This window comes from Aethina tumida, chromosome 3 (assembly GCF_024364675.1).
Source record: "Aethina tumida isolate Nest 87 chromosome 3, icAetTumi1.1, whole genome shotgun sequence".
NCBI lineage: Eukaryota > Metazoa > Arthropoda > Insecta > Coleoptera > Nitidulidae > Aethina > Aethina tumida.
Window position 1 is genome coordinate 1,527,824 of NC_065437.1, and position 21,514 is coordinate 1,549,337.

The 21,514-nt window shown below is 30.4% G+C and overlaps 2 protein-coding genes across 3 annotated transcripts; one reads left to right on the forward strand and one right to left on the reverse strand.

Annotated features, from left to right (window-relative positions):
• The first annotated feature begins 73 nt into the window (after nt 1-73).
• On the forward strand, nt 74-21,514 carry LOC109606581 (mannosyl-oligosaccharide alpha-1,2-mannosidase IA-like). 2 transcript variants are annotated; one of them, XM_049965550.1, is made up of 7 exons: nt 74-768; nt 17,110-17,328; nt 17,386-17,565; nt 17,622-17,835; nt 17,895-18,119; nt 18,176-18,576; nt 20,155-21,514. In XM_049965550.1, exons 1-7 carry the CDS (start codon nt 166-168, stop codon nt 20,275-20,277), a joined length of 1,965 nt encoding a protein of 654 aa, XP_049821507.1. In that variant the 5' UTR covers nt 74-165; the 3' UTR covers nt 20,278-21,514. The 2 variants fall into 2 exon arrangements, with proteins under 2 accessions (XP_049821507.1, XP_049821508.1); XM_049965551.1 differs by lacking the exon at nt 74-768 and adding an exon at nt 14,228-14,524.
• On the reverse strand, nt 3,576-11,349 carry LOC109605005 (catalase-like). Its single transcript, XM_020021563.2, has 5 exons — nt 10,917-11,349; nt 8,050-8,383; nt 5,790-6,119; nt 5,436-5,738; nt 3,576-4,118 (listed from the first exon to the last, which is right to left on the reverse strand). The coding sequence occupies exons 1-5, from the start codon at nt 10,977-10,979 to the stop codon at nt 3,631-3,633; spliced, it is 1,518 nt and encodes a 505-aa protein (XP_019877122.2). The 5' UTR covers nt 10,980-11,349; the 3' UTR covers nt 3,576-3,630.

The following is a 21,514-nucleotide window of genomic DNA, read 5'->3' on the forward strand; positions in this document are numbered from 1 at the left end:
AACAGATTTGGTCAGCGGTGCAGAAATCTGCACTATTTTTGTGTCCTGTCAGTTTACAAGAACTGTCAGTGTTGTGTTCAGTCAGTTGTGTGGTCGGTGCCCCGTTAATGGCGTGTTTTCGTCGCCTTCCCGTTCGCCAACAGTTAAGCCTGAACTAAATTCGAAATGAGCGTGACCCAAATACTACCCGTGTACCACCGGATCGTGAACGGCGTCCCGGTGCCGTTCACCCGCCGTTCCTTCCGGGCCAAGGAAAAATACGTAATATTCCTGGTGTTCGTCACCTTCGGCCTGATCTGCTTCGGCACGTTCTTCTTTTTGCCGGAGTTCAGGGGCTCGAACGGCCCCGCCGACAGTATGTACAAAGTGTACGATCAGATCAAAAGAGCGGGCCCGGAGCTGCTGATACCGCCGCCGCCGCATCTCGAGGACAGCCGCGAGGCCCAGAAGATAGTGCGGCACGAGACGGATGCTCAATTGGACCCGCACATCATTGGGGACCGGCAAAAGTTGAAGGCGAAGATCGAACAGGACTCGGAGCTGAAGGTGTTGGAACGGCCCGATTTGGGTGTCAGGAAGACGTCCTCGACGGTCGGTAGGTTGAACGTGCCGAATCAGGTGGACGAGAATGTGGGGGCGGAGGATTTGGGGCCCAATTATCCGGTGGTGGTGACCGTGCCGCCGGCCATGAGCGACAGTTATCCCCTGATGAAGGGGGGCGAGGACCTGGCCCAGCAGACCAGGGAGCGCAGGGACAAAGTCAAAGAGGTAAGATTCGTTACGGTCTGACCGTTGTTTACTCGTTTAACTGTTTGTCGAATTGTTTATGATGAAACCAAACAATAAACAATGTAATTTCATAATTAATTAAGTGGGATTTCGAAACAATTGTCTTGATTTTATCTCTTGTTTAATTAAGTTTGTGCCGAAACTGTTCTGGAATATTCTTTTAAAAAGTATTTACCATAATGTTAACTGTAAAAAACATTAACATTATTAGCAGAAATGGTTAAAAAATAAATGGCAATCCTTAAGACCATTATAACTTGTTTTATATGCAAATAATGTTGACACGTCTCTTAAAAATAACTTGTGTTTACTTCTCTACAATCTTGAATAGTCATTAATTAGTCCAATAAAATTAGATTCCAACTTTTATCACAGACCCGCATTTAAATATTCCAAACATCATCTTCATTTAAACTATGGAAATTTTATTTTCATCGTGAAAACATAAAGTTTTCTAAAAGTCTAGACAAAATCAACAAAAGATTTGTACTCTTTCATTGCCAGTATGACTAAATTTAACTCTTAAATATTCAATTAATCTGACTACAGAAGTACCCACCATTAAAATCTGAATGATTCATGAACGTCGTGAACTTTAATTTATGATGATTTAATTTTCATACAGTTTTTTTATACGGAAATGTTAATACATATGTTTTTATTATAATGTAATCGTATTATATAACTTGACATTGAAGCTATGGCTTCAGATTACGTGTATTAAACTTCATAAGATATAGGTCAATATTAAATATATCAATATCAAGTTCAAAATTCTAGATACAAACATTAAAACGTTAATCTTTAATTAATTATTATTGTTTATCACCAACTTTTTGGGAAATTTAATTTAAGTATAATTTTTACTTAAAGACACAATAGTCTTAAGAGTTTTGATTATTTTGATTAACAACGATAAAACATATTATTTATTTATTTTTCTAATTAATTTTTAATGTAATTTTTGATAAAATTCGATGACTTTAAAGGTGATAACTTATTTTTTAAAGAAATACGTAAATATCAAAAGGATAAGAACAATAAAAAGTATCACCAACTTTTTAAAAAATACAAAAATTAATTTTGTAGTTAGTTTTTAGTTAAGAATTTGATCTTTTTCAAAGAAATACGTAAAAAATTCAAAAGATTAGGAACAATAAAAGATATCACCAACTTGTGAAAATGAAAAATTATTGTGATTATTAATTTTTAGATATAAATTGTCTGATAATTTCCCTAAAGAAATCCATACAATTCAAAAGCTCAGTAAAATACATCACCAATTCAAATTTTAATTTGATGGATATTTTTTAGTTAAATTAAAAGCTTCAGAATTGCTTATATTTTTTTAAAAATACTTAAAATTCAAAAGATTAAGAACAATAAAAGATATCACCAACTTCTTGTGTAAAATGAAAATTACTTCTGAGTATAATTTTTAGTTAAAAATGAAGTTCTTTAAAGATCCTAATAATTTTTTTAAAAAAAATCTGTGTAATTAGAAATATTAAGATCAGTAAAATACATCACCAACTTTTTATATAATTCAAAATTTAATTCGATGTATGTTTTTTAATTAAAAATGAAAACTTTCGGGTTACTAATAAGTTTAAAAAAAATACGTAAAATTCAAAAGATTAAGAACAATAAAAATATATAGTAGTATAATTTTTAGTTAAAAAATGTAATTCTTTAATTTCTCTAAAGAAATCTATGTAAAATTAAGATCATAAAATATAACACCAATTTTTTAAAAATTAAAAATTAATTCGAAGTACGTATAATAATTACGTATAAATAAAAAGGTTAAGAATAAGACCAACATTTTGTGAAAATCAAAAATTAATTCTAAGTATAATTTTTTAGTTAAAAATGAAATTCTTTGAAGGTATTGATAATTTTCTGAAAAAAAAATATCCGGATTATTCGAAAGATTCAGTAAAATACATCACCAATTTTTTAAATGTTTCAAAATTTAATTCTATGTATATTTTTTAGTTAAAATTGAAGACTTTCAAGTTGCGAATGTATTAAGAAATACGTAAAATTCAAAACATTAAGAACAATAAAAGATATCACCAATTTATTGTGAAAAACATAAATTAATTTTGAGTATAATTTTTAGTAAAACAATGAAATTCATTCATTTTTCTTAAGAAATTCGTGTAATTTGGAAGATTAAGATCAATAAAATATATCACCAACATTTTAAAAATTCAAAAATTAATAATAAGTATAATTTACAGTTAAAAATCAAAGGTCCAAAGTTGCTAATGTGTTTTTTTTTTTAATTTTTAATAATTTATGTACAATTTAAAAGATTAAAAACAATAAAAGATATCACCAACTTCCTGTGAAGATCAAAAATTAATTTTGGGTGTAATTTTTTTAGTTTAAAATGAAATTTTTTGATGATAATGATAATTTTCTGAAAGAAATTTATAAAATTCAAACGATTCCTTAAAATATCACCAATTTTTTTAGATAATTCAAAACTTAATTAAGTGTATAACTTTTAGTTAAAAGTTAATTACTTAATTAAACGTAGTTTGCATATATTTTTAAGCTTCCAGAGTTTTACCAAGTATTTAAATTCACTTGCAAACTCAACCTGGTTTTAACTGGGACAAGCATTTTTATTTTAGACGATTAGCTGTACACATGTGCTGTTTTGAATTTGAAACACATTGCTAATCGATTACTTATATTTTATTGACACAGTCGTAACACTTATAACGTGCACGTTTCCCATAAAATAATCTAAATAGCCCAATTAAATTAGTCAGTGATTGAAACATACTTTATTTATGACGAATTTAGTTTAATTGTTACATCGGCCCGTTAAACTTGTACTTTTTCCAACGCCTTCTGTATGTTCTGCCCCAACTCCGGGTGCACTTTGGTGAACTGATCGATGACCCGATCGATGATACCCTGGACGGTGACGTTGACCAAAGTGCCGGCGATGTTCTCGGCCAGCCTCGACCTCGCGCCAGCGTCCAGGACGTTCTCGTACATGCACTTGGGCTGGCTGTAGTTGTCGTCGTCCACCAAGTCGAAGTAGGTCTCGTCGCCGCACACGTTGGCCGGCGGGTTGGTGCCGTTCTGGGCGCCCGGCTCCACCTCCGGACCGCCGAAGCTGTTCGGGTGGTAGTTGGGGGCGCCGCCTTGATTGTTGATCACCATTTTGCCGTCGCGTTGAAAGTTGCGCACGCGGAACGGGCAGTTGACCGGGATCTCGTTGTAGTTGACGCCGAGGCGGTAGCGGTGGGCGTCCGGGTAGGAGAACATCCGGCCTTGCAAGAGTCTGTCCGGTGATGCGCCGATTCCTGGAATTAAATGTTTGTGGGACAATAAAAATTATCACCAACTTCTTGGGGGATTCAGAAAATAATTCTAAGCATAAATTTTAATTGTCTCTAGAGCCATTTTTAAAAAAATACGAAAAATTTACAACAATAAAATATATCACCAACTTTTTGGGAAATTCAAAAATTAATTTTTACTTAAAATTGCGATGATTTTAATTTATTTTTCAAAATAATTTCGTAAAATTTCAATTTTTATCAACAATAAAAAGTATCACCAAATTTTAAAAAAGTTTATAATTAAATTTTAATGTAATTTTTATATAAATTTCAAGGGCTCTAATGGCCCTGACTTATTTTTTTAAGAAATATGTAAAATTTAAAAGTTTAAAAATCATCAAAGATGTCACCAATTTGTGAAAATTAAAATTCTGTGTATAATTCTTTGGTTAAAAATAGAGTTCTGTAAAGATTCTGATCATTTTTCGAAAGTATTTCGTATAATTAAAAAGATTAATATGAATAGAATATATCACCAACTATTTAGAAAATTCAAATTTTAATTCGATAAATAATTTTTAGTTAAAAATGAATGCTCCAGAATTTCTAATAAGTTTGTTTTTTAAGAAATATGCCAAACTCAAAAGATTAACAACAATAAAACATATCACCAACATCTTGTGAAAATCAAAAATTAATTCCCAGTATAATTTTTAGTTAAAAATGAAATTCTTTAAATATCCTGACAATTTTCCTGAAGAAATACGTATAATTTAAAGGATTAAATCAATAAAATATATCACCAACTGTTTGGAACATTCAAAATTTAATTTGATAAATAATTTTTAGTTAAAAATGAAAGCTCTAGAATTGCTAATACGTTTTATTTTTTTAAGAAATATGCCAATCTCAAAAGAATAAGAGCAATAAAACATATCACCAACAGCTATCTTGTGAAAAATTCATTCTGCATATAATTTTAAGATAATAATGAAATTCTTTAAAAATTCTGACAATTTTCCTAAAGAGTTACTAATATGTTATTTTTAAACACATACATAAAATACAAAAATTAAGGACAATAAAATATATCACCAACTTCTTGGGAAAGTAAAAATTACGAGTTTAAATCATAGTTAAAGGTCTAAGTACTTTTGATCATCGCATAAATCCGCAAAATTTAAAAATTTAATAATAAAAAATATCACCAACTTCTTAGGATGTTCAAAAATTGATTGTGAATATAACTTTCAACTAATAATGTGAGTTCCTTAAACAATGTTGAAAGAACTCCAAAAAAATTCACACAATAAAAGATATCACCAATTCGAGAAATACCTGGAGTCAAATTGCTGGGTTGGAAGGCGAGTTGTTCAACTTCGGCGAAGTAATTCGCCGGATTGCGATTCAAAACAAACCGCCCGACCTTCTTAAGCGGAAATTGCTTCTTGGGCCACACTTTGGTGATGTCGAACGGGTTGAAGTTCACCTGTTTGACCTGTTCCGGGGTCATGGTTTGGATGTAGAACGTCCACGAGGGGTAGTTTCCGCTGGCGATGGCGTTGTACAGATCCTCAAGGGCATAATCTGGTTGGGTACCAGCCAAGGCATTGGCCTGTTCCGGTTCCAAATTCTTTATTCCTGTAACTCAATCAATATACTTTGTGTGTAATATTTGAGTTGGTGTTTTACCCTGATCAGTTTTGTAAATGAATTTCACCCAAGTCAACTTTCTGTTTGGTCCAATGAGTGAAAAAGTATGAGAGCCATAACCGTTCTGGTGTCTGTGACCATCTGGGATTCCTCTGTCCGAGAACAATATCAGGACTTGGTGCAAAGACTCAGGTCTCAAGCTTAAGTAGTCCCAGAACATGTTCCAGTCCCTGGTGTTGGTGACGGGGTTGCGTTTTTGGCTGTGGATGAACATTGGGAACAAAATGGGGTCCCGCATGAAAAATACGGGGGTGTTGTTTCCTACTAAGTCCCATATTCCTTCTTCCGTGTAGAATTTTATGGCGAAACCTTGGGAGGAAAAAAATTGTATTGTATATTTATGCCATGCATAATTTGGATATTTTTAGATTCTAATTATAAATTATAAGTGTTAACCTTTTGTTTTGACATTTGGATTTATGTAATTAATAAATTTAACGTGTGCAAGTTTTTATTTATGTAAAGAAAAAACGTTTTATTCAAATAAAAACTCTAGAATTCAACAATTTGGTCTACTTAAAACTGTTTTTATATAATTTTCTATTGTTAAAATTGTTCTAAAATATATTTAAAAAATTAAATCAATAAAATATATCACCAACTGTTTAGAAAAGTCAATTTTAATTAGATAAATAATTTATTTTTAGTTAAAAATGAAAGCTCCAGAGTTGCTAATATGTTGTATTTTTTAAGAAATATGCCAAGCTCAAAATATAAAGAACAATAAAACATATCACCAACATCTTGTGAAAATCAAAAATTAATTCCAAGTATAATTTTTAGTTAAAAATGAAATTCTTTAAACATCTTGATAATTTTCCTGAAGAAATACGTAAAATTTGAAAGATTAAATCAATAAAATATATCACCAACTGTTTAGAAAATTCAAAATTTAATTTGATAAATAATTTTTAGTTAAAAATGAAAGCTCCTGAGTTGCTAATATGTGGTATTTTTTAAGAAATATGCCAAACTCAAAATATTAAGAACAATAAAACATATCACCAACATCTTGTGAAAAACAAAAATTAATTCCGAGTATAATTTTTAGTTAAAAATGAAATTCTTTAAATATCTTGACAATTTTCCTGAAGAAATATGTATAATTTGAAGGATTAATTCAATAAAATATATCACCAACTGTTTAGAAAATTCAAAATTCAATTCGGTAAATAATTTTTAGTTAAAAATGAAAACTCCTAAGTTGCTAATATGTTGTATTTTTTAAGAAATATGCCAAACTCAAAATATTAAGAACAATAAAACATATCACCAACATCTTGTGAAAATCAAAAATTAATTCAGAGCATAATTTTTAGTTAAAAATGAAATTCTTTAAATATCTTGTCAATTTTCCTGAAGAAATACGTAAAATTTGAAAGATTAATTCAATAAAATATATCACCAACTGTTTAGAAAATTCAAAATTTAATTCGATAAATAATTTTTAGTTAAAAATGAAAGCTCCTGAGTTGCTAATATGTGGTATTTTTTTAAGAAATATGCCAAACTCAAAATATTAAGAACAATAAAACATATCACCAACATCTTGTGAAAAACAAAAATTATTTCCGAGTATAATTTTTAGTTAAAAATGAAATTCTTTAAACATCTTGACAATTTTCCTGAAGAAATACGTAAAATTTGAAAGATTAAATCAATAAAATATATCACCAACTGTTTAAAAAATTCAAAATTTAATTCGATAAATAATTTTTAGTTAAAAATGAAAGCTCCTGAGTTGCTAATATGTTGTATTTTTTAAGAAATATGCCAAACTCAAAATATTAAGAACAATAAAACATATCACCAACATCTTGTGAAAATCAAAAATTAATTTCGAGTATAATTTTTAGTTAAAAATGAAATTCAATTTTCCTGAAGAAATACGTATAATTGGAAAGATTAAATCAATAAAATATATCACCAACTGTTTATAAAGTTCAAAATTTAATTCGATAAATAATTTTTAGTTAAAATGAAAGCTTCAGAGTTCGTAATATGTTTTAATTTTTAACAAATATGCCAAACTCAAAATATTAAGGACAATAAAACTTATCACCAATATGAAAAGTTCTTATTAATATAACAAAGCGTTTTATTAAAATAAAAACAACAGAATTCAGCAAATAGACGTACAAAATGTTGAAACTAAACTGGAAAACTGATTTTACGTAGTTTAAAAGTAAATTGGCAACATACAAAATAAACAGTTTCCCCAAAAGTTTATATTGTATACCTCTGGGATCCCTGACGGTGTCGGCGGAGCCGAGATTGCCCGCCACCTGCGAAAACCTGACCGCAATCGGGGTGCGTTTCCCCACCCTGTCGAACACTTTCGACACGGTCAGATCGGTGATGTCGTCGGTGACTTCGAAGTAGCCGAACGCTCCGGCACCCTTCGCGTGGACCACACGTTCGGGGATGCGCTCCCTCGCGAAGTGGGCGAGCTGTTCTATCATGTCCCAATCGGTGAGCACGATCGGGCCGTATTTGCCCACCGTGATGCTGGAGTCCTTGTAGGGGAGGGCGATGCCCGAGTCGTTCGTCGAATGTTCATCCTTTTGTGTCTCCTGAAATTTCAATATAACAAAAATAGGAGTTTTCAGGAGGAAGTGCTGTTGTTGACTGTTTAATAAATATTAGTTTTAATTAAAAATTATGTCCACCCTTCGACTTTGAGGCCAAAAACAATCTTCTAACGATGCCAAGGCTGATTATGTAGAGACGCTGCTCCTCCCCCTTTGTCTTTCGATTTCCTCTCGCCGACAAACAAAAACATTGCGACATTCTCCGCATCGGGATGATCCGATCACGAAAAGCTCGAGTGGTCAGTTCGTGAACTCGTATTGGGGAACGTGCCACCGACCTAATCGATGCTCATTATCGGGAGGAAAGTTTAAAATAACTCAGATAACCCAACACACGTACGTGTTTATTTTTTTTGCTCGCAGCTTCTTGTGTAACCGTTTTGTTTAGTGTTTCTCGTTGGTAACCAATGGGAGGAGGAGGATTGAGGACTTCCGAAACGCATGACCAGTATTGATAATTAGATTTATGTCTAAATTACCAATAATGTTTTTGGATTTTATCTTGGGATTGCTTTTATTGTTTTGTTAATTGTTATCAGGGGCATCTTAAATTGCATACTTAGCATTGATAGGTTTGTAAATAAGGCATAAAATGGTTGTAATTTAGTAGTTGATGTAAACATACAGTCGAGTTTTATTACAACTACTTTAAAACAGTAATTTTGTTAATTATTAACCGTGTAAACTAGGTTTGTTAAATTAGATACTTTACCTAATTTTATGTCGGACACTATATTTTATGCTCCTGAATTGTTTATTACCTTTTAAGTTGTGTATAATTTACTACATGTACATTAGTAGTACATTTCATACCATTATAAAAGTATAAAATAATTCAAAACAGTAAAATTTAAAAATATTTTGACATTAGCCATGGTAAAGTAGATATCTAACTTTACAAACCAACTAATTACTGTCACATATTAAATTTTTAAAATTATTCACACAGAAAAATATATTTTTGAACAAAGTTTACATGGATAAATTAATTTTAAAATAACTACTTTGTCACTGGAACAGATTTCCTTCTTAAACCTCTTAAATATTTCGAAGGGGAACGTTTGTTTGAAGAAGAAACGACCTGAACTGTTAGGTTATGATTTTAGAAGTAAATGTGATTATTTAATCGTCTTTTACTACTTATACTTTAAAACAGTAATTTTCTGACTTCTTAACCGTGTAAAGTAGGTTGCTTAGTTAAATACCTACTTTACCGATGCTTATGTCAAACAATTTTTATATTTTATGCTTCTGAATTGTTTATTTCATTTTAAATTGAGTACTATTTATAACATGTATAAAACTAACAATTTAATTCATTCCAGACCATTATAAAAGTATGAAATAATCCAAAATAGTAAAATTTAAAAATATTTTGACATTAGCCATGGTAAAGTAGATATCTAACTTTACAAACCAACTAATTACTGTCACATATTAAATTTTTAAAATTATTTACACACAAAAATATATTTTTGAACAAAGTTAACATGGACAAATTAATTTTAAAATAACCACTTTGTCACTTGAACAGATTTCCTTCTTAAACCTCTTAAATATTTCGAAGGAGGACGTTTGTTTGAAGAAGAAGAAACGACCTGAACTGTTAGGTTATGATTTTATATTATAGAAGTAAATGTGATTATTTAATCGTCTTTTGCTACTTCTACTTTAAAACAGTAATTTTCTGACTTTTTAACCGTGTAAAGTAGGTTTGCTTAGTTAAATATCTACTTTACCGATGCTTATGTCAAACAATTTTTATATTTTATGCTTCTGAATTGTTTATTTCCTTTTAAATTGAGTACAATTTATAACATGTATAAAACTAACAATTTAATACATTCCAGACCATTATAAAAGTATACAATAATTCAAAATAGTAAAATTTAAAATATTTTGACATTAGTTATAGTAAAGTAGATATCTAACTTTACAAACCAACTAATTACTGTCACAGATTAAGTTTTTAAAATAATTATCACACAAAGATAGATTTTTACACAAAGTTATCATGGTTCAATTAATTTTGAAATAACTATTTTGTCACTTGAACAGATTATAACATGTAAAAATAATTTGACAGTAACAGAGATAAAGCAAATATCTGACAATCATCACATCATACACATCTGAATTAGAGAATTCAGATGTGTATCAATAAAATTAAAAATTATTTGACATTAGCGATGATAAAGTAGATAACTAACTTTACGAACTCACAGCCACAGATTAAGCTTCCAAAATTATACAGACATTTTTAAACGAAGTTCAGAATGTCCCTTTGTCACCTGAACACAATTCCTCCTTAAACCATCTAAATATTCCGAGAGAGAGACCGTTTCGCCGACCAAAAAAGAAAAAACGACGTGAACCGCTCGTGTTACGGTTTCATGCCGATGGGAGCGCGGCAACAATGGTCCAGAGGTCGAAACCGGGCACATTCTTGCATTGTTCGTGCGAATGCCGGGCATAGCTGAACATCCGACTTCCTCAAACATTTGCGAACCAGTACCTGGTATTTGTCGTACCACAGCTCCAGTTGCCGGCTGGCCGGTGTCGCCTGGTTCTTCGACATTTTCTAACGCAGCAGCACTTCACTTCACTTAAACGAATTGGAAAAACATTGTTGGCGGCCCAAGCTAAAGGTTTTATAAACTGAAATCGGGATGTTGCGGTCGCATTGCTGTCCATGTTACTCTTGTTTACTTAAGTAATTTCCGGAAACAAGTGAAGAGTCTGATGTAGTGGTTATCATGTTTGAATTCACACGTCTTATTGCATTGTTTTGCTTTGATTTGGAGAGGAAGTTGCGGTCAGATTAAGACAGTTTATTGTTTTATGGTACGGATACACGTGGATTTTCTTTTTTTTTCTAACTGTGGTGTTTTTGATTCATAATTTTAAACAAATAAATTGATAAGTGACCTTATTATACATTTTTGACCTAAAATTGACCTTGCTTAACGTGTAACAATAAGTAGATATCTACTTTATCTTTCTAAATGTCAAATTATTCAAAGTAGTTATTTTAAAATCAATCTATCTAGGTTAATTTTGTTCAAAACTTTAGAAACTTAATTAGTTGGTTTGTAAAGTTAGATATCTACTTTACCTTAGCTAATGTCAAAATGTTTTTAAATTTTACTATTTCATACATTTATGATGGTCTGGAATGTATTCAATTGTTATATATTGTACTCAATTTAAAAGGAATTAAACAATTCAGAAGCATAAAATATAAAAATTATTTGACATAAGCCTCGGTAAAGTAGGTACTTAACTAAGCAAACCTACTTTACATGGTTAAGAAGTTAGAAAATTACTATTTTAAAGTAGAAGTTGTAAAAGACGATTAAATATTCACATTTACTTCTGTAATATGAAATCATAACCTAACAGTTCAGGTCGTTTCTTCTTCTTCAAACAAACGTTCTCCTTCGAAATATTTAAGAAGTTTAAGAAGGAAATCTATTTAAGTGACGAAGTAGTTATTTTAAAATTAATTTATCCATATTAACTTTGTTCAAAAATATATTTTTGTGTGTAAATAATTTTAAAAACTTAATCTGTGACAGTAATTAGTCGGTTTGTAAGGTTAGATATCTACTTTACCATGGCTAATGTCAAAATATTTTTAAATTTTACTGTTTTGAATTATTTCATACTTTTATAATGGTCTGAAATGTATTAAATTGTTAGTTTTATACATGTTATAAATTGTACTCAATTTAAAAAGAAATAAACAATTCAGAAGCATAAAATATAAAAATTGTTTGACATAAGCATCGGTAAATTAGGTATTTAACTAAGCAAACCTACTTTACACGGTTAAGAAGTCAGAAAATTACTGTTTTAAAGTAGAAGTAGTAAAAGACGATTAAATAATCATATTTACTTCTATAATATGAAATCATAATGTAACAGTTCAGGTCGTTTCTTCTTCTTCAAACAAACGTTCTCCTTCGAAATATTTCAGAGGTTTAAGAAGGAAATCTGTTCAAGAGACAAAGTAGTTATTTTAAAATTAATTTATCCATGTTAACTTTGTTCAAAAATATATTTTTGTGTGTAAATAATTTTAAAAACTTAATCTGTGACAGTAATTTGTTGGTTTGTGAAGTTAGATATCTACTTTACCATGGCTAATGTCAAAATATTTTTAAATTTTACCGTTTTGAATTATTTTATACTTTTATAATGGTCTGGAATATATTAAATTGTTAGTTTAATACATGTTATAAATTGTACTCAATTTAAAAGGAAATAAACAATTCAGAAACATAAAATATAAAAATTATTTGACATAAGCATCGGTAAAGTAGGTATTTAACTAAGCAAACCTACTTTACACGGTTAAGAAGTCAGAAAATTACTGTTTTAAAGTAGAAGTAGTAAAAGACGATTAAATATTCACATTTACTTCTGTAATATGAAATCATAACCTAACAGTTCAGGTCGTTTCTTCTTCTTCAAACAAACGTTCTCCTTCGAAATATTTCAGAGGTTTAAGAAGGAAATCTGTTCAAGTGACAAAGTAGTTATTTTAAAATTAATTTATCCATGTTAACTTTGTTCAAAAATATATTTTTGTGTGGAAATAATTTTAAAAACTTAATCTGTGACAGTAATTAGTTGGTTTGTAAAGTTAGATATCTACTTTATCATGGCTAATGTCAAAATATTTTAAAATTTTAAAGTTTTGAATAAATTTGTCATGATGTCATGTTATTTTTATACATTTTATAAATTATACACCATTTAAATGGGAATAAACAATTCGTAGGCATAAAATATATAAAATTATATGACATAAGCAAAGGTAAAGTAGTTATCTAATTCAGGAAACCTTCTTTACACGCTTAAGAATTAAGAAAATTACTAGTTTAAAGTAGTTGTAGCATTACATGTTTATATTTACAACTTTATTGCAACCATTTTATCACATATTTACAAATCCATCAGTGCTTACTATGTAATTTTCGATGCCCCCGATAATTACTTAAAAAAAAAACATTAAAACAGTTCCTAGAAAACAGTATTGGTGACACAAATCTAAAGAGTTATCATTGCCGGTCATGCGTTTCAAAAATCCTCCAACCTCCCTCTCCCATTGGTCACCAACAATTTAAATAAAAACGGTTACTCAAAACTAGAAAAAAATACACATGTCGGTGTGTTGGGTTATCTGAGTTATTTTAAACTTTCCTCCGGATAATGAGTATCGATTAGGACGGCGGCACGTTCCTCAATAGGAGTTCACGAACTGACCACTCGAGTGTTTCGTGATTGGCTTCGTCGGTCGGATCATCTCGAAGCGGAGTGTTGAAATGTTTGTCGAAAGACAAAGGAGGAGGAGCAGCTTCTCCACATAACCAGCCTTGGTTGGCATCGTTGGAAGATTATTTTTGGGCTTAGCTTTGGTGGTTTTGCCTTCAAGTCCAAAGGGTGGACTTAGTTTTTAACTAAAACTAACATTTATTAAACTTTTTAAACAGTTTTTCTTAGTTTTATTGGGCACCTTAGCCTAAATTCCTGAAAATTATCAATAGAAGACAACATCAGACACTATAATTAGATATCAATGACGTATTAAATTAGTTTGAAGACAACAAACTAATCATTGAACACACAGAAGAGAAGCCCCTTGTACTGGAACAAAGGACGTCACCGCATTTTTCTAAAAATATTCTTGTACAACATCGCCACCATTCACCGCACCATTATCAGCCGTCCTAAATGTGTTGATTGGCGTAAAACGGCCACGCGATGGTCATTCAACAAATGCATCGTCTCGATTCGCGCCCACCCAGATAACAAGAACCTCGACGTCCGATAAACAGAAAACTGAACTCGACACGCTTTTAATACAGTTAAACGAGCAACCGTGAGAAGATGGGGAAGTACGTGGTGGCCGGTTTCGGCAGCTCGCTGATGGTGATGGCCATGACCAGCGTCTATTTGAGCAGACAGTCGGGGTCGGTTGATAATTCGACGGTGGTCGAGGGTGTTGTCGTGGACGGTGCGAATTTGTCGTCGGCCGAACAGAGTGCTTATTATTATGAGTGGTTTGGAGGTGAACGTGAGTCGGACGTCCGTTTCAAACGGGAGAAGATCAAAGAGGTATTCTCGGACATTTTTATCGTCTACTTTGATCATTTTTAGTATACTTATATAAAATTATTAAAAGTATATTTAACCTTCATTACATAATTTTAAAGATACTTCATAACAACTTACAGAAAAATCTTCAAAAGCTCTTCATAAATCATATATATTTTTTTAAATCTTTGCCTATAATTACTCTGAATATTGAATATAATCAACTAAATTTTAATAAGCCATTCATAAGTCAACATTATTTGTTAGATTTTTGCTTTTAATTGCAATAAATATTTAATCATATCGACAAATTTTAATAAAAAGTCCATAAATCATTTTTTATTAAGTTTTTTGCTTATAATGTCCATAGATATTGAAGAAAATAAGCAAATAAGTAATAAAACATCAATTTTTAAATTTTTTGCTTATAATTATTATGAATATTTAAGTATATCAACAAAATTTTAGTAAACAGTCCATGAATTATCAGTCTTTATTAAGTTTTTTGCTTATAATGACAATAGATATTGAATAAAATTAACAGATTATTAATAGGCCATTGATAAATCTCTATTTTATTCAAATATTTGCTTTTAAGTACAACGAATATTGTATCGAAACGTGAAATTTATGATTAGTCATTCATAAACCATCAATTTTAAAATTTTTTGCTTATAATTACAATGAATATTTAAATAAATCAACAAATTTTAATGAACAGTACATGAATAATCATTTTTTATTAAATTTTTGCTTATAAGACAACAGATATTGAAGAAAATCAGCAAATTATTAATAATAAGCCAATGATAAATCACTATTTTATTTAAATATTTGCTTTTAATGACAATGAATATTAATTCGAAACGTGAAATTTATGATTAGTCACAGATCACCAATTTTTATAATCCATCAATTTTTAAATTTTTTGCTTTTAATTACAATAAATATTTAAAGATATCAACAAATTTTAATAAACAGTCTATGAATCATCAGTCTTTATTAAGTTTTTTGCTTATAATGACCATAGATATTGAAGAAAATCAGCAAATTATTAATAAGCCATTGATAAATCACTATTTTATTTCAATATTTGCTTTTGATTACAATGAATATTGAATCGAAACGTGAAATTTATGATTAGTCATTCATAATCCATAAATTTTTAAATTTTTTGCTTATAATTACAATAAATATTTAAGGATATCAACAAATTTTAATAAACAGTCCATGAATCATCAGTCTTTATTAAGTTTTTTGCTTATAATGACAATAGACATTGAAGAAAATCAGCAAATTATTAATAAGCGATTGATAAATCTCTATTTTATTTAAATATTTGCTTTTAATTACAAATGAATATGAAATTTATGATTAGTCATTCATAAACCATCAATTTTTAAATTGTTTGCTTATAATAACAATGAATATTTAAGGATATCAACAAATTTTAATAAACAGTCCATTAATCATCAGTTTTTATTAAGTTTTTTGCTTATAATGACAATAGATGTTGAAGAAAATCAGCAAATTATTAATAAGTCAATTATAAATCACTATTTTATTTAAATATTTGCTTTTAATTACAATGAATATTGAATGGAAACGTGAAATTTATGATTAGTCATTCATAAACCATCAATTTTCAAGTTTTTTGCTTATAATGACAATAGATGTTGAAGAAAATCAGCAAATTATTAATAAGTCAATTATAAATCACTATTTTATTTAAATATTTGCTTTTAATTACAATGAATATTGAATGGAAACGTGAAATTTATGATTAAGTCATTCATAAACCATCAATTTTTAATTTTTTTGCTTATAATTACACTGAATATTTAAGGATATCAACAAATTTTAATAAACAGTCCATGAATCATCAGTCTTTATTAAGTTTTTTACTTATATAGACCATAGATATTGAAGAAAATAAACAAATTATTAATAAACCATTGATAAATCACTATTTTATTTAAATATTTGTTTTTAATTACAATGAATATTGAATCCAAACATGAAATTTATGATAAGTCATTCATAAATCATCAATTTTTAAATTTTTTGTTTATAATTACAATGAATATTTTAGGATATCAACAAATTTTAATAAACTGTCCATGAATCATCAATCTTTATTAAGTTTTTTGCTTATAATGACAATAGATATTGAAAAAAATCAGCATATTATTAATAAACCATTGATAAATCAGTATTTTATTTGAATATTTGTTTTTAATTACAATGAATTTTAAATCGAAATGTGAAATTTATGATTAGTCATTCATAAACCATCAATTTTTAAATTTTTTGCTTATAATTACAATGAATATTTAAGGATATCAACAAAGTCTTTATTAAGTTTTTTTTTGCTTATAATGCTATGCTAAGCTATTGATAAATCCCTATTTTATTTAGATATTTGCTTGTAATTACAATGAGTATGGAATTAAATCAAGAAAATCATCAGTTTTTGTATAATTTTACTTATATTACAATTGACAATAGATTTAAAATATTTTTTACGATAAATCGGACAGGAGTCTTCGCAATTTTGTTACTAAATCGTCTCAGGAAATGATTAAACCATTCAATTTTGCTTCCAGATGACCAAACACGCCTGGGACAACTACGTGCGCTACGCCTGGGGCAAGAACGAGCTGAGACCGATCTCCAAACGTGGTCACACCGGCAGCATCTTCGGTTCCATGCCAATAGCCGCCACCATTCTGGACGGCCTGGACACCCTGTACATCATGGGGATGATGGACGAGTTCAAGCAGGCTAAGGACTTTGTCGCCAACGAATTCGACGTCAACACAATGGTAATTACTGACTAACTAAGTAATTAATTAAACTAATTATTAATTATTTGTGTGCAGGCCAACGATGTGTCGGTGTTCGAGGTGAACATCCGTTTCGTGGGTGGGTTATTGACGTGTTTCGCTATGACGGGCGACGTCATGTTCCGCGACAAGGCGCAACAGATTGCCCAGAAGTTGCTGCCCGCCTTCGACACGCCCACAGGCATCCCCAACGCCCTCGTCAACTTCAAAACAGGGGTGAGTCAACTAACTAGGCCTGAATGAAGGCAATTTATTCATGAATTCTGTTGCAGACAAGCAAGAACTACGGATGGGCCAGCGGCGGCTCCAGCATCCTCTCCGAATTCGGCACGCTCCAGCTGGAGTTCTCCTATCTGAGCGACGTGACCGGCAACCCGGTCTACAAGCAAAAGGTGGAGCACATCAGGCAGTTCCTCCAGGGCTTGGACAAGCCCAACGGCCTCTATCCCAACTATCTGAACCCCAAAACAGGAAAGTGGGGACAACGTAAGACAACTTCCTGAGGCTTTACTTTAGTTAAGAGTATTAATTTCCTGTTTTTAAAGATCACATGTCTATGGGGGCGCTGGGTGACAGCTTCTACGAGTACCTGCTGAAGGCGTGGCTCCAGACCAACAAGGAGGACAACGAGGTGCGTCAGATGTTCGACGACGCCATGCAGGCCGTCATCAAGCACATGCTCCACACGTCGCAGAACGGCATGATGTACTTCGCCGAACTGAAATTCGACCGCCCCGAACACAAAATGGACCACCTGGGCTGCTTCTCCGGTAACCCCTTCGATTGTAATCTGTAAGTTAGTTGTTGTAAAACGTGTGACTTGCAGGAGGATTGTTCGCCCTGGCGTCCCACACCTTGAAGAACTCCATGTCCGACAAGTACATGGAGATAGCCAAGAACATCACCAACACCTGCCACGAGTCGTACGACAGATCCGCCACTAAACTGGGACCGGAGGCGTTCAGGTTCACCGAAGGCTCCGAGGCCAGAGCTCTGAAGAGCTCGGAGAAGTACTACATTCTGAGGCCGGAGGTGATCGAGTCGTACTTTTATCTGTACCGTCTGACCAAGGACGAGAAGTACAGGGACTGGGGCTGGGAGGCGGTGCAGGCGTTGGAGAAGTACTGTCGGGTGCCCGGCGGTTATACTGGGCTGAAGAACGTCTATTCGGAGGACCCGCAACAGGATGATGTGCAGCAGAGTTTCTTCATCGCGGAAGTTCTCAAGGTAAATGATTTACTAGAGAAATTAACAAATTTAATTCGAAAATAATGCTAATTAGAGTATTGGGACTTTTGAGGGAAACGTCTTCAGATTTTCGTTAATATTTTAAACCTGATTTGAAATAATAAATATTAAATATGAAATATTGAATATCATGTATGAAGTAAGTACTTTAAAATGTGAAATACCAAATATCAAATATGAAATGTGTGATATTATATATCAAATATATCAGATAGTAATATAAAATTTGAAATATCAAGTATAAAATATTAAATATCAAATATGAAATTAGTAATATAAAACATGAACTATCGAATTTCAAATAAAAAATATGAAATATATATGTATTATTAAATATTAATGTGATATATCACATATCAAAATGTGTGATATATTGTAATATAGAATGTGAAATACCAAATATGAAATATTAAATATCAAATGTCAAATATAAAATATCAGATATAGAATATCATATATGAAATTAAAAATACAAAATATGAAATATCCAACATCACATATGAAATATGGAATATAAATTATGAAATAGGTAATATTAAATGTGATATATATCACATATCGAATATGAAATTTGTAATATAAAATGTGTAATATCAAATATGAAATGTTATATATCAAATGTCAAATTTGAAATATATGATATAAAATAGCAGATATGAAATTAGTAATACAAAATATGAAATATCGAATATCACATATAAAAATTGGAATATAAATTATAAAATAGGAAATATTAAATGTGATATATTTCATATCGAGTATGAAATGTTAAATATCTAATGTCGAATTTGAAATATGTGATATAAAATATCAGATACGAAATTAGTAATATAAAATATGAAATATCGAATATCATATATGAAATATGGAATATAAATTATAAAATAGGTAATATTAAATGTGATATATCACATATCGAGTACGAAATGTGTGCTATAAAAATCGGATATGAAATTTGTAATATAAAATATGAAGTAACAGAAATAAAATATGAAATTTGAAGTATCTTGTATAAGATATGAAATATCAAATATGATATATTAAATTGAATTGATAGGTTAGGTTATGTTGATAACTACTAAACTATAATAGTATGAAGTTATAAAAGCTTATAAAATGTTTATTAAACCTTTTCTCTACAATTTAAAGGAATCCAGAGCAAAATTTCACCTTAAATACTATTTTTATAGACTAATACCAAACATAACCTCAAATTTTCACATGAAGTTTGGGATAATATTTTAAAAACTTTAAAAAGTTTAGAAAATATGAAGTAACAGAAATGAAATATGATTTGTGTTGTATAAAAATCATATATAAGTTATGAGATATCAAGTATGAAATGTCAAATTAAAATATGATAGGTTAGGTTATGTTGATAACCACTAAACTATAATAGTAAGAAGTTATATAAGCTTTAAAAAGATTTATTCAATCTTTCCTCTACAATTTAAAGGAAACCAGAGCAAAATAGCACCTTAAACACTATTTTTATAGTCTAATACCTAACCTAACCTCAAATTTGCACATGAAAATGTAACACTTGTGCTTTTCCAGTATTTGTACCTACTCTTCTCCGACGACGAGCTGTTCTCGCTGGACAAGTGGGTGTTCAACACCGAGGGCCACCCCCTGCCCATCAAAGGTGTGAACCCCTACTACCGGGAGGCCTCCCCGTAACTCCCATTTTAATCGCAAATGGACGTATTTCATTATTTATTCAATGGGTGTGCGCTAGATGTATGAACGTGTGTTTGTGTGTGCCGTGACTTTGTGACGCGAGATACTTTTGTACATAGATTACGTGAACAACTATTTTCTTACATAAATGTTGCTTAATTTATGTTCATTGATATGAATAAGAGTGGACAAGTCAATTCTCTCTGTTGTGTGGCTCCGTGAAAAGTATTAAACGAGACTTTTTGCTAGTATTAACACAAGTTTATCCAGTTCTTTTCCTAATTAATTCGAAACCAGACTTATAAACATAGAGTAAGCAATAATTTAAGTAAAAAACCAATCAAAACAAGAATCTTAGAGCAATTATATTAATTCAGATGTAATAGACCTATTTATATTGACCTATTTTATATTAAAAAAAGAACAAACTGTATCCAAACAGTTCCTATATAGAAAAATTATGGGCAGAGGTAAATATAGTATTGTTAATTTAAGTTTTTTTACTAAAATAATTTTGTAATATAATTATACGATAAGCCCACAGATATTTAATAGAACGTTAGTTAATTAATAATGCATCAGTAAGATGAGATTAATCCAATTGTACATATAATAATCATTTTTTAATCATTGCACCTAGTAATGAACTCCATTCACCACTCAAGTATTCCCCTCACCTGTTAATTAGTTAATTAACCAGTTAAAAACGTTTTACCTCCATGGACACCCTTATAGAATTAAAAAAGACTTCACCCCCATTACCCTTCAAAGTAAGAGCTTCATGCGAGTAAAACGTTTTTGAACCAAAAAATCATTACTACTATCATGTAAATACGTTAGTGTAAGACTAAACTTTTTTTATAGGACGTTCCATGTCACAAAATATGTAAATTCTGTTGTTAAAGGCAGTAAATTAATTATTGGCATGTATAATTAGATATTAATTTGTTATTAAATGTCTATTTATGTACTAAATTATATTATTAGAATGTTCGATGAAATTTTTATTGTGATATAACAGCGTTTTAGGCTGTTTGAGGTTTTTTAAATGATGTGAAATTTTACAAATTGATATCAATGTTTGTTTCACTACTATATTCAACTGATTTTATAGCTATGCTCAAATATATTATTTAACGATATTTATTATTTTACTAATATATTTTTTAAATACATTTAAATTGGTTGCAACTTTGTTATTGTACCTGGTAATTAAATAAAATCAATGTGTTTTACT